Source organism: Crinia signifera, chromosome 2 (genome assembly GCF_055691185.1).
Source record: "Crinia signifera chromosome 2, ASM5569118v1, whole genome shotgun sequence".
Classification (NCBI taxonomy): Eukaryota; Metazoa; Chordata; class Amphibia; order Anura; family Myobatrachidae; genus Crinia; species Crinia signifera.
In genome coordinates, this window is record NC_139218.1 from 353,472,429 (window position 1) to 353,486,108 (window position 13,680).

The following is a 13,680-nucleotide window of genomic DNA, read 5'->3' on the forward strand; positions in this document are numbered from 1 at the left end:
TACATTTTTAAATAAGGTTTCTTGAGGCCACCTACATACTGTCTTTCCGTCTGCCCATTGCGGGAGTAGGTGTCATCATGGTCCTGCCAGACTACTGGCATTGTAAAGTGGGGGCCAAAGCTACGAAGACGCTTCCCCAGAACATCAAGTTTCAAGGATGGCTGCGGGGTGGAGACATTGGGGCAGAGGGCTGCGGCTAGCTCCAGGAGACTAGCCTACCCTGCCACAGGGCCGGTAGCTGTACGCAAATTTTGAGAACTTTCCGGCCGATCCTGGAGAGCAGGCAATTATGCTTATATGGAAGCACTAGTCCAAAACAATACATGAGCAAGCCCTGAAAGTATAATTGTTATTTCATCAACAAGTCCAGGAGGTCTTTCTAGCTGCTTTGGATGTGAGCATGCCTCTCAGATGGATGGTACTTTAACATACACTCATAGGTGTTGATTCCACAATCTCCCCGAAGTGCTGATATACCTAATGCCGAGTCCTAATCTTACAGAAATAGATTTTGGAGATTGTGCACAGACTCTTTTACTTTCAAAGAAAAAATACATTTAATGAGCTGACATAAAAGGAAAGAGCTAATTGGTACCCAGGAGCTTCCCCACACTGCCACAATAACACATGTCATGTAAACAAGGTAATAAGGTATATTTATACTATACATCAGCAGAAACACTGACTTTCATACAGTTAGGGTTACAAAGGAACTCAGTCATTGGAGAAGTAAGCTGTGGTGATCAGTAGTAAGCTGTGGTGATCAGTAGTAAGCTGTGGTGATCAGTAGTAAGCTGTGGTGATCAGTAGTAAGCTGTGGTGATCAGTAGTAAGCTGTGGTGATAAGTAAGAGTTCTCTAAGGTGTATTCAATGTCCTCATTTCATTCTTGTGGTGGCTTTTGACACAGAAACAGAGGCAAAACTGATCAAGTTGGAAGCATATTGGGGAAGGGATTGGGTCACCACCAAGTAGGTCGACAAGCATTAGGTCGACACCACTAGGTTGACCTGCAGGTAGGTAGACATGACTTTAGGTCGACATTCAGGAAGGTCGACATGACTTTAGGTCGACATGGGTTAGGTTGACAGGGTCATTAAGTCGACAGGGTTATCAGGTCGACAGGGTCATAAGGTCGACATGGGGATGGTCGACAGTCAAAAGGTCAACATGGGGTTGTTTTACTATTTTTTGAGCCAGTATTTTATGACCTACCATCCACTAGGGCATGGCGGGAGAATAAAATAGTGTGCTGAACACAGCGAGCTATGCGAGGGGATGTGGTGCTACGATTTAGTGTTTATGTTGGCTGTGACGACATTGGGGTAAAAAAACCATGTCGACTTTTTCATTGTCGACCTTACCCATGTCGACCTAATGACCCTGTCGACCTAACCCATGTCGTCCTTTAGCTATGTTGACCTTTGTGCATGTTGACCTTAAGTTATGCCGACCTTAAGTCATGTCGACCTAGTGGTGTCGACCTAATGCTTGTCGACCTACCTGCTAGTGACCTAGGGGGTTATTCTCATTCACTCTTTCTGACAATTTCCTTCTTAGATGGACAAAACCATGTGCACTGCAGGGGGGGCAGATGTAACATGTGCAGAGAGAATTAGATTTGGGTGAGTTATTTTGTTTCTGTGCAGGGAAAATACTGACTGCTTTATTTTTACACTGCAATATAGATCTCACTTTGAAGTAAACCCCACCCAAATCTAACTCTCTCTGCACAAGTAACATCTGCCCCACCTGCAGTGCACATGGTTTTGTCCATCTAAGAAGGATTTTGTCAGAAAGAGTGAACTAAAATAAGGCCCCTAATGATCCACACCCTTGGGGAAGATGTATGCTTGGTGAAGAGATAAAGTGGAGATAAAGTAGCAGGTGATAATGCACCAGCCAATCAGCTATGTTTAAAAAATGATAGTTAGGAGTTGATTGGCTGGTGCATTATCACCTCAACTTTCTCTCGTCACCAGGCTTAATACATCTGCCCTTGAGATGGGCAAAACGGATCATTAAGCTGAGCCGGGATCCGCCAGATCTCTCATCGGAAAGATACGGATCTTTTAGGCGGACCTCGGCTCGCTTTAAAAAAAAAGGGGGGGGGGGGATATACATGACCGAGTAAAAACACTGATCGATGGCTGGGTGCAGAATCACCATCGATGGCAACCATCGATGCCGTCTGCACCGATGGCCATACCTGGCAGGAGCAGCTAATCTTTCTATCACTTGTAGTCACAGCACTGTACTCAGTCTACAGAGGTAGTACATCTCAGCTGCCACAGGTGGCAGCACTCAGATCAGGGAAATGCATTGTAAACTGAACCGGATCACCGTTTGTTTGTTTTTTGGGACTCGGCGGTTCATTCGTTCTTGAATGTGATCCGTTCAAAAGATCCGGTTCGATCGCGAACGACCCATCTCTAATCTGCCCCATTATATCTAGAGGTTTGCTTTAATTGATGCTGCACAATACTGACATCATCTGCTTGGTTGCTGTGGGTTCATATGGTGTTCATACAAAATGTGCTCTGTGCCGCTTAGTTGTGGTGTAGGTTCTCTCCTATATCCTCATAGCTCTGTAGCAGGGACGGACCATTGCTACTGTATGAAGCAGCCATGGCTTGTCAGTGTGTGCACTTAAAGGGGAAGTTCCATGAGTCGGGCGGGGCTGACCTCACAAAACACCCCCATCTATCCTGCAACAAGAGGGAAAACAGAAAGATGGATGACTGTGCTGCTTAGCACTCCTTGTGTGGCAGGACCAACCCAACAGGCCAAAGGCCCTTCTGGCTAGTACTATTAAACCCCATTTATTAATTAGCAATTTTTAGCACCAATGAAGTGTATGGGAGTTTACTGACTGGTAACCATGGCAATGTGTATATGCCAACATATTCACATCACTGCAAGTTCTCCATCACTCTCAGAACACAGGTGGCCATTTTGTGGGTTGCACCAATATTTGTTAGAGAATGAAACCTATTAACCACCGTTCCTAGGAAGTGGGGACACTTCATATACCAAATAACTGCATCCACCAGGGTCTCACTGATGTAACAGGTTTCTAGAGAATTGAGAAAATGCATTCCACTGTACATTAGTTCAAAGCACAAAATGGCTGCCATGACTATGTGCATTAAAATACTAGATTTACATATATATTTTACATTTATTCAAATAATTGGTCAATGCTTCACTGAAAGAAAGTAAAGCCATAGGTGCTAATGCAAATAGTGTTTATCCTCATGTGCTTATCTTAGAATATCTCTGCCACCCTGATAATTACGTCAGTGTCCGGTCTCCTGCCACAATTTTCCTAGTTACAATGTCTGCCTAGCAACAAATATTGCAGCCAATGAGACTCATTCACTTTGTGTTGCATTTTTTGCCATTTCTAGGGCTCCCAGCACAGCGGCTCCTCTACCTCATTAGCATCCACCAAAGTGTGCGGCTCCATGGATGAGAACGACGTCTCAGCTGAAGGTGAGAAGTAGTGTAACAGAAGCACATGTTCTGGTGTACAATATAATCACAGGATTGCGTAATGTAGGCAGAACTGGTCCAGGGAGTATTGGCAATAGGAGCTCCTCCTCCTTTACACTTACAGTAATATAAACATTTGGTACTTGTTGCCTAGCACGGCGCCCGTCGGGTCCCATCGCATACCATTACTTAAGGTATGCGATGGGACCCCATCTGACCCGATATTCGGGTTTTAACACCTTCATATACAATTTTCAAATTGCGACGCATCGCATGCCATTACAATGGCATGCGATGCGACGCGATTACACCCGATTTCCCATTGATTACAATGTTAAATGCACCCACACACCCGATTTTTAATTGTACACCCACCCTGATGGGTAATTATTATGTCAAATGCTCCCCCATTGTTAACGTCACCCCAGTATCAACGCCAACCCGAAGCGTGGTGAGCGGCGGCGGTACGCGTCCTCCGACCTTTTCATACCCCCACTATCCACGTCGGGTCTGGGGGTGCATTTAACATAGGAATTAGCCATCAGGGAGGCTGTACAATTAAAAATCGAGTCTAATTGCATCGCATCGCATGCGATCTGATCGCATGCGATGCGACCCGATCTAATAGACCCGATGCCATACAATTAAAATCGGTGGCGCCGTGCTAGGAAACAAGTACCAAACATTTTACTGCACTATGTTTGATCCAATGTACATAATAAACCAAAATGGGATATGTATCAAGCGCTGGAGAGCGATAGAGTGGAGAGTGATACAGTACCAAAACAATCAACTCCTTAATGTAACAAGGGGTAAGGGAGAGAGTGAATAAATCACTCAGTAGCGCTGGCTGTTTTCACTGTGGGATCTGATCCACCTTTAGTAAATATATGTGTAATTTGATTATGGCTGCTGCATCCTTTACAGAGAGATTGTGAATCTCTGTGAAAAGAGCAGAATCGTGGTGTGTGTGGAGAAAATATCCCCACCAGGTGGCGCTGCCACACTCAATAAGATTAATGCCAAGACTCTGGGCGGTATTCAATGAGGCTGATTCGCCAGGTTTTTATGGCGATTTTGTGCTGTAAGGCGAATTTCTGACTAAAACGGTGAATCACCCTATTCAATGACCAGATGGCGAATACATTTCAAGGTTTTTTTCGCCATGATTCACCGAGTAGCAATCGCTATCTTTTTATGGTGAAGTGGAAGGTGAACTTTTAAAATAAAGTGTTTTGTTTTTTAAAATTGGTGTAAAAAAATCAGGAATTTTATTCTGAGGAGGGGCATGCTATTTTTATTCATTTGCTGTAAGCACATGAATATATATTTAATTAAAAAAAAAATATATATATATATATTTTTTTTTTTTACACAGACTAGCCAGCAGGGGGCCGGAGCCGAGCCGCTCATTAGATATTTATATATTCACTTCACCCGATCATTACATATTCATGATCGGGTGTAGTGAATATGCCGGGTCCCCTGCTGGCACCCCCGGGGGGCAGCCTGTGCTGTCTGGCACCCGGGGAGCCCACCTCCCCCCCACAAACGTTCTGGGGCAGGCAGGGAGACTTCCATCTCCCTGCCTGCCACCGTCCTCAGGCTCCCTGCGGCGTCCGCCGCAGGAGCTCAAATTCACCAGTCAGGGGCAGCGAGCCCCTCACTCGTTGAATACCGGAGCCGGCGAGGCTCCGGAACGCAGCGAGCAGTGGCGAATGTGCAGCGAATCCTAAACAATCACATTGAATACCGCCCTTTGTTGGAAAGACCATAATACACATCAATAAAAAATGTGCATTTACATACAAATTATTACATTCAAAAGGGACATACAAGACATAAAACATATAAGGCATGGGCTGGCTATGAGGCTTATGGCTGCATATATATTCTTAATATGAGGCAATATCAACCTTTTTGAATAAGCAAATAGTTACCAGTCCCACTTGGAATCAAAGCTCTTGCTGTAATGGGTGCAGGTGACCAGGTCCTATATCTGAGCCTTTGCTGCTGCTGTAACACAGTGTGATGTTCACTCCCTGTTATGGGTGGTCAGCTCCAGGTACTGGTTTCGCCCCAAACAGTGTCCAAATCCCCAATGGGATATTTGTAATCCAAATGATGCAGGTAACTGGATTTCAATGTGGCTAGAGCGGGCACCGAGCCCGAAGCGTGGTGAGCGCACGCGGATTACTTCACATGTATTCCGCGTCACATGTATTCCGTTGATATTGCCTCATATTAAGAATATACAGTATATGCAGCCATAAGCCTCATAGCCAGCCCATGCCTTATATGTTTTATGTTGTATGTCTTGTATGTCCCTTTTGAGTGTAATAATTTGTATGTAAATGTGCATTTTTTATTGATGTATATTATGGTCTTTTATTAAAAGAAAAATATTATTTGTATCTTTCCAGCAAAGTCTTGGCATTAATCTTATTGAGTGTGGCAGCGCCACCTGGTGGGGATATTTTCTCCACACACACCACAATTCAACTCCTTAATGTAATTTTTCAAAAAGTTGCTGATTCCCTTGTTTATCTTTCTCCACTTCATCTCTCTCCAAGACATAGTACATCTCCCCCGTAACTTGTAAATTGTAATATTACAGTGTTATTCAAAGTATTATTTATTTTATCCCATGTACATACCTCCACAATGATTCATGGTTTAACGAGGTGTTGGAACTAAAGCTGGGTACACACTGGGCGATAAGCCGCCCGGTATGATGAATCAGACCTGCATAACACGCATATCGCTCAGTGGGGCAGATGTATTAAGCCTTAACAAGAGATAAATGCAAGGGTGATAAAGAGAGATAAACGTCCAGCCAATCAGCTCCTTACTGACTTTTTTAAACACAGCCAGTAACATGGCAGTTAGCAGGTGATTGGCTGGACGTTTATCTCTCTCTTTATCACACTTGCATTTATCTCTTGTTAAGGCTTAATACATCTGCCCCAGGGTGTGTCATTTGTGCACTGCCACAGTCACCTGCAACTATGCTAGGTTTGAAGTGCAACACTTCAAATCTAGTGACACCGGGCATGATAAGGAAGGTCGAAACAGTGTTCCTTCCGTACTTCATTAACATCGCTCCAGTGTGATCTGAGCTGACAATGATTCGTTCCAATATAAAAAAAAAATCCCTGTCGCTCCAGTGGAAACCCAGCTTTACATACAGATCCAGCTAAACACAGAAAATGGGGGAATAACAGAATGGGACTCTCATCTAGGTACTACAGCATTGGTGTCAAACTCATGGCCCTCCAGGTGGAACTACACATCCCAGCATGCCCTGCCACAGATTTTTTATAATGGATTGTTAAAACTGTGGCAGGGCATGATGGTGTTATGACCATAGACCGGGAACGAGGAATCAGGCGTGAGCCCACAGCCGTGACCGCCGGTTAGGACGGCCAGAGCGAAACCCTACGCTCACTCTGTTGAGTACCTCTGGCAGATGTCAAGCCCCTGCAAATGCTAGTGTTCACCTGGGGCCGCCGCGTCCGAAGGAGCGAGTTAGGCCCGCTCCGACCCCGATGCAGCCAGGTCTTATGTGGGGACAAAGGGCTAGTGATCGTCAGAGGTATGCTCAAGAGGTAATCTGACTACTGGGCCTAACTGGAGATGACACCCTGTCTACCGGCACCAGGCCAAGGACGGGAATGCGACCCAGTCACAAACACAGGGGGAGAGATGAGGGGAATCACCAAAATGCAGATCAAAACACAAACATAACAATCCCCAAAACGGCTGAAGCAAGGAATGGAGATAACCCTGCCTGACTGGGCTCTAACAGTGGGAGAGACCACGCAGCGGCAGTCTTGAATCAGCCCCACGGCTGGCGGAGGCCAGCAGGCTGATAGGGACTACAGGGACAAACCCTAAACAAGGAATGGCTGGACAGCCCAGAATAAAATAACAAAATGATCGGCGTCTTGCCAAATGAAGAAACAAAAAGATAGAACCAAGCTCCAGAGGAGCACTCACGTGACCCCAGAAGAGGGAGCTGGTTAGGCAGGATCAGGGAAGCAGGGAAGCAGACCAGGAACACTGAGGAACAGGATCAGGGAGCTGAGGAAAGACCAGGATAGCAAGTGTGATCGCTATAACCGGCGCCATCTTGCTTGCAGCTATCCCTTAAAAGGGATGGTGCAGCAAATCACCCAGCGCCGTTCCGGACCAGCCCCCCTGGCTCTAATCCATATCAGGTGGCCGAGCGTGCGTACCTCGGCGTCCCCTGTTGCCTGGCAACCGTTGAGCGGCTGCCCGGGGACGCCGAGAAGTTCCCTCAGCGTCTGTCTGATGGACAGACGCTGCGTCACCACGCTGGGCGGAAGTGCCGGTCGGTTGCTTGGAGACGCCGGGCGGAAGTGCTGTGAGCAGCCTTCCAGCCCCAGCCTCCCTGCGCCGGGCGGAAGTGACGCGCGGTCGCTCGGAGACGCCGGGCGGAAGCGCTGTGTGCAGCCTTCCAGCACCAGCCCCCCGGCGCCGAGCGGCTGCGCGACTAACAGATGGGACGTGTAGTTCCTCAACAGATGAAAGGCCATGAGTTTGACGCCACTGGAGGAGGGAAAGGAGGAGTATTTGTGGTTTTAGGTATTATAACTCTATCTCCTAAAAGTCCCAACTTGAAATGACAATGATCGTCAGAGTCTTTATAAAAATAAAGGTACTCTTTACTTAGATGGGCGCCCGTCGTGGTGATCGCGGGTACATTTATGTCTGGCCGCGACGCGACCGACGCGATGGCCGCGATTTCCCATTGAAACCCATGTTAAACATGGAAATCGTGTCGGTCGCGTCGCGGCCGGCCATAAATGTACCCGCGGTGCCTGCGACGCGATGCTCCCGATTTGCCATAGGAATCAATGTTAAAAGGCCCGATGGACACGATTTTAGTGTTCAATGCCTCAATGGACCCGATTTGGCCGTAGGAATCAATGTTAAACGGGCCACAGAGCCCAAATAAGCACAATTAACCCTTAAATGTCCCCCCAAATTTTTAACGCCACACCACGATCCACGCCAACCCGAAGCGTGGCGAGCGCAGCGAGCCCGCGAGGGGCGGCGGTACGCGTCCTCCGACCTTTTCATGCCCTACTATCCACTAGGGCGTGGAGTGAGAATAGAATAGTGTGGCGAGCGTAGCGAGCCACCGAGCCCGAAGCGTGGCGAGCGCAGCGAGCCCCGCGAGGGGACGCGGATACCTTCACAGTTATACGCGTCCCCTCGCGGGCTTCACAGGTGTCGGTGGCGACGCGGACACCTGTGAAGCCCGCGAGGGGACGCGTTTACCTGTGAAGGTATCCGCATCCCCTCGCGGGGCGCGCTGCGCTCGCCACGCTTCGGGCTCGGTGGCTCGCTGCGCTCGCCACACTATTCTATTCTCACTCCACGCCCTAGTGGATAGTAGGGCATGAAAAGGTCGGAGGACGCGTACCGCCGCCCCTCGCGGGCTCGCTGCGCTCGCCACGCTTCGGGTTGGCGTGGATCGTGGGGTGGCGTTAAAAATTTGGGGGGACATTTTAAGGGGTAATTGTACCTATTTGGGCTCTGTGGCCCATTTAACATTGATTCCTATGGGCAAATCGCGGGCATTGAGGCATTTTCCATGAAAATCGCGCTCAATCAGCCTTTTTAACATTGTTCCCTATGGGAAAATCGCGGTCATCGCGGGTAGCAGATTTTTATGTACCCGCGATTTACCCGCGATGGCCGCGATGCCCGCGATGACCGCGATTTTTACCCCCGACGCCCGCGATTTCAATCGCGGGCGCCCATCTAGGTAAAGAGTACCAAAATAAAAAAAACACTACTCCCCCAAATCAAGGTAATGGGGACTGTAATGTGTAATAGGGAACACTGTGTTCAGAAATCATAAAACCCCTAATCCAGCTCACAGCCAGTAGCATTGTCAGACCCAGACACATGGTAGTGCTGTAGTTGACATTGTCACATTGTAGGGCTGCTAGTACTCATTAGTCCTGATTCAGATGCAGTCATAACTTTGATGGTGTCGCAGTTATTGGCAGATAATCTTTGCGATTCCACATGCAGCAAGGTAGCAGCGGAAGAGGCCACTTGGGGGAGGTAACGGCGGAATGTTTGAAAAAGTGCTGACGTGACGTGTCATGATTATTTTTGAGAGATGTCTTGCCACGAGACTGCCACCTCATATGCATAAAACATGGAGCCAGTAGCTCTTGCAGCTATTCTGCCCGGCCATAGAGGCACTCGGGGAATTGAAGTTCCTCATATTTGTGTTGCGATTGTGATTTAGTATGCAGTCGATGAGCATTTTGCATTGGCTTCAGTGGGTGTCTCTGTTCACTTGTAGGCAGCGGCTACACTTGCGATGCTTCTTAGTTCTGTCACTAAAGATCGAGTCACTAAGATTGCTGCTGCGTCGCATAGCGACCACATCTGAATCATGCTCCTTATGCAATACAGTATCCCCAAATCATATTATGACATTCAGTGTCTCCAGTTGATATTATACCACGTTCCAGTTCCGCTCCCTGATCATATTACTTCACGCTATAGTGCCTTCACTTCATCTGGTGCCACATTCCAGTTCTCCTTTGTTCATATTCTGTAACATTTTAATGCCCTCCAGTATATTTTATATCACATTTACCCTATTAACCACCCAATGGTGAAAAAGGTAATATATAACACATGATGTAACTATGACACGTAAAGTTTCCCCACTCAGCTCTGGGCCCCATAACAGCTGCACTCCCTGCACCTATGGTAGTTACATCCTTGCTTCCAGGTATAGCTTACTCTGAATGTGCCAGCCACACAAAGAGTCCCGTTTGGCATTTCCCTGGCAGCTGGTGGGTTTTGTATAGCTGTATGATCATGTTGTATTGTGCAGCCTAGCAATTAGCAAAAGTAGCGTTAGTGTAAAGTACTGTAAATGAAAACAATGCATTCAGCCTTGTATATGAAAAGTGCAGAGTATATAGCTCTAGATTCCCTCCTTCATGGTACTACAGTTCTGAGTACAGTGCTGCTGGTATGGATATGAGTGTACATTGGTTTTTACAACATATTTGATCATGTTGCCTTTAGTAATCAAAGGAGAAAAGACACATTCTGTGATAGCTAGGCAATAGTCGCCATCTAGTGGACACACTATGCACTGTTCCGGCTTGTTCAGTCTTTGCCCACTGGCAAAGTGTAAAATTGCCAAAAGCCCCCCATGCCACCCGACTTGTGCAGAGATAATTAAAGGCAGATAAAGTGGAGTGGAGGGAAGAGTTATAAGGTGTTCTTTGCAATGCATGACCACTTTCACCCCATCACAGTTCACAGTGAGAGCCTATGGTGTTGTTTCCCAGAGCCCCGCTCCTTATGGAAAGGATGTCCAGTTATGAAGAAGGATCTCATCGGATCCTCTGCCTTCGCCCACTCCATGCACATCATGCACACTAACAGCCCCGGTAGTGTAAAGTAATGCCCCTACTCATTAGTGACATAGCTGTCAGATGGAGCACAGTAATGATTATGCCCCTTAACCCTTTGAGCGCCAAGTGAATTTGACAAAATTGGTGTGAAAATGGCCAAGCAAGCATTTTTGTTCATCATAATGACCTGTAATGTTTACCTTATTTAGGAAATATAGGGCGAGATTTAATGCCGCCTGAGTCCAGCGGCAGTGCGAGATGTCCGCCGAACTCAGACATTTTTTTTCAAGGGGAATTAACTTACAAAGGCAAAACCGGGCCTTGTAAGTTATTTCCCCTTTAAAAAAATGTCCAAGTTTGGCTGACATCTCGCACTGCCGCTGAACTTCGGGCGGCATTACATCTCGCCCAATATCATTTTTTATACATCATTTTTTAGTTAATTTATATAACAAATGTGAGCGACGCTGGCATTTCTAGTGGATATTTTGAACATCTCTCACAGAGATGTCGGTAATCAAAGAGTTTTGGCTGATTTCATCAGATTTCAACGAATCAGGCTGATAAATTGGATCAAGACTGGCAAATCGCATGTGTTTAAGCTCCAATCCGATGAGTGGTCCTTTGCCCATAGATCACAAGGGTTGTGCTACAGATAGTATATCGCTATATACATAATAGTAGATTGTTTTAAAACACATTATATATATATATATATATATATATATATATATATATATATATATAGTGACATGTCTTGATATATTTTCATTATTTACATTGGCTTTACAGATATATTGGATGAAGGGTTCCAGGTACCGGTGTCGATAGCAGAAAGATACAAAGTTGGAAGAACCATAGGCGATGGAAATTTTGCCATTGTCAAAGAGTGTATAGAAAGGTATGTGTCTCCACCTCTCCCTCCTATTCTCACATACTAAGTAGCTTATAGACAGATAAGTGTCTCCGCCTCTCCTGCCGCTTCTTACATACTAAGTAGTGCATAGACAGGTAAGTGTCTCCGCCTCTCCCTCCCCTTCTCACATACTAAGGAGTGCATAGACAGATAAGTGTCTCCACCCCTCTTGCCCATTATTACATACTAAGGAGTGTATAGATAGGTAAGTGTCTCTGCCTCTCTGTAAGTGACACTGCCTCTTCCTCCCCTTCTTATATACTAAGCAAGGTATATAGTGATCCTTCCATGATCATGACAGGGCAGGGCGCTGGGGGGAAAGGGTGCATTTTGAAAATGGTGGTCCGGGCCCACCAATGTCACTAATGTGGTTGGGCCCATCTACCGACATCACCAACGTGGGCGGGCCTTCCGTCGATGTCTCTGGTGAGGGCGTGCCTGGCACCTACATAGATGCTGGGCTTCCCTTGAGCGTAACGGACAGCGGCGGCGGGGACAGACAGGCCCGGCTGTTTTTGCATGGCGCTGCTAAACTGGCAAGATGCATTTTGCCCTTTATAATCATTATATTCTCTTCCCACTACGATGTGGTGGGAGAATATTATAGTGTGCCGAGCACAGCAAGGCAAGGTGCCTGAAGCATGGCGAGCGCATCGGTACACTTAGACGGTGTCCATGTCAACTATGTCGACATTAGGGACAAAAAAACGTGAAAAACTCATGTCAACATTTTCACTGTTGACCCTCCCATTGTCAACCTAATGCTTGTGTCGACCTTCCAACCCTGTCAAAATTAGCCATAACCTATGACCCATACGTGTTGTAGATGTGATATCCTCCCCCAGGATCATATGCTTTGATTCCACGTTTGGCTTAACTAGTGAATTGCTCCCTTCCCTAGCATGCTACAGCCCTGAATGTTATTATTCATCAAGTACTTGTTCAAGATATAATGGTATTCTATATTGCAATTTAATAAAGACAGGGTAAGTGTACAATGGTAGCCAGGACTTTCAAGCTTAAGCATGCACCTTTCTCATCAAATACAGAAATGATGGTGACACTGGGAAAATGGCTGAGGTGCAGTTTTCCCAAAAGCTCTGAGCATATACAGTAGAGCAATCACTGAGAAAATGGCACCGGTTCCATGATCCCGGGGGTCATTGTATGAGCAGTGGACTCTATCAGTGTCGGAGTCTCCTTGGCGCATTTGCTGTGGGGAGGGGAGGCTGCAAATGGGCACCACAGAGTGTGCCTATCACAAAATTCTGGATGTCTATGAGGAAGACATACTTGTTGTTCTCAATGTTGGTGGCGGCTGTGGAACTTCTAAGACACCATCTCCACATTTCCACTTGAGGGGCTGGAAAGTGGGTGTTGATGGTAGGATAGGTTAGATGTGGGGGGGTGCAGTCGTTTATAGTTTTCCCCAGGGTTCTGAGAGGCCTTACACATGCCCTGCAGTGATGCTTTAGTCATCCCCAGAGGGCTGCATTGCCTGGTATCCATGGTGTACAATGATATATTGTGCAGGATTCTAGAACCAATGTTTCATATGCAGATTCTAGCCATGAATCGTTACCTCTGCTCTGCTGTGTGCTTTCTCATTATGTTCTCCTATTATGTAAAGATTAGTGATGTATTACGTTTACAAAAGGATATTTTGCTAATTACAGTCTAGAGAAGAGGATTATGATGATCAAAACACATTTCTTTGGCAACTATTTAGTAAATACTGGTTTATACAGGATGTTATTAGAAAAATTGTGTTACTAGATAAAAAAATACAATAATCCACAGGTTCTCAAAGTCGGTCCTCAGGACCCCACACAGCGCATGTTTTGCA

At 46.4% G+C, this 13,680-nt stretch overlaps 1 protein-coding gene across 5 annotated transcripts in view; it reads left to right on the forward strand.

Annotated features, from left to right (window-relative positions):
- Positions 1 to 13,680, forward strand: part of DCLK1 (doublecortin like kinase 1) — a 307,761-nt gene that overhangs the window by 219,636 nt on the left and 74,445 nt on the right. For all 5 annotated transcript variants that reach the window (XM_083169785.1, XM_083169786.1, XM_083169784.1 and 2 more), the window contains 2 exons: positions 3,410 to 3,494; positions 11,711 to 11,819. In XM_083169785.1, the coding sequence (XP_083025911.1) occupies positions 3,410 to 3,494; positions 11,711 to 11,819 (194 nt within the window). The remainder of the gene's footprint in view (positions 1 to 3,409; positions 3,495 to 11,710; positions 11,820 to 13,680) is intronic.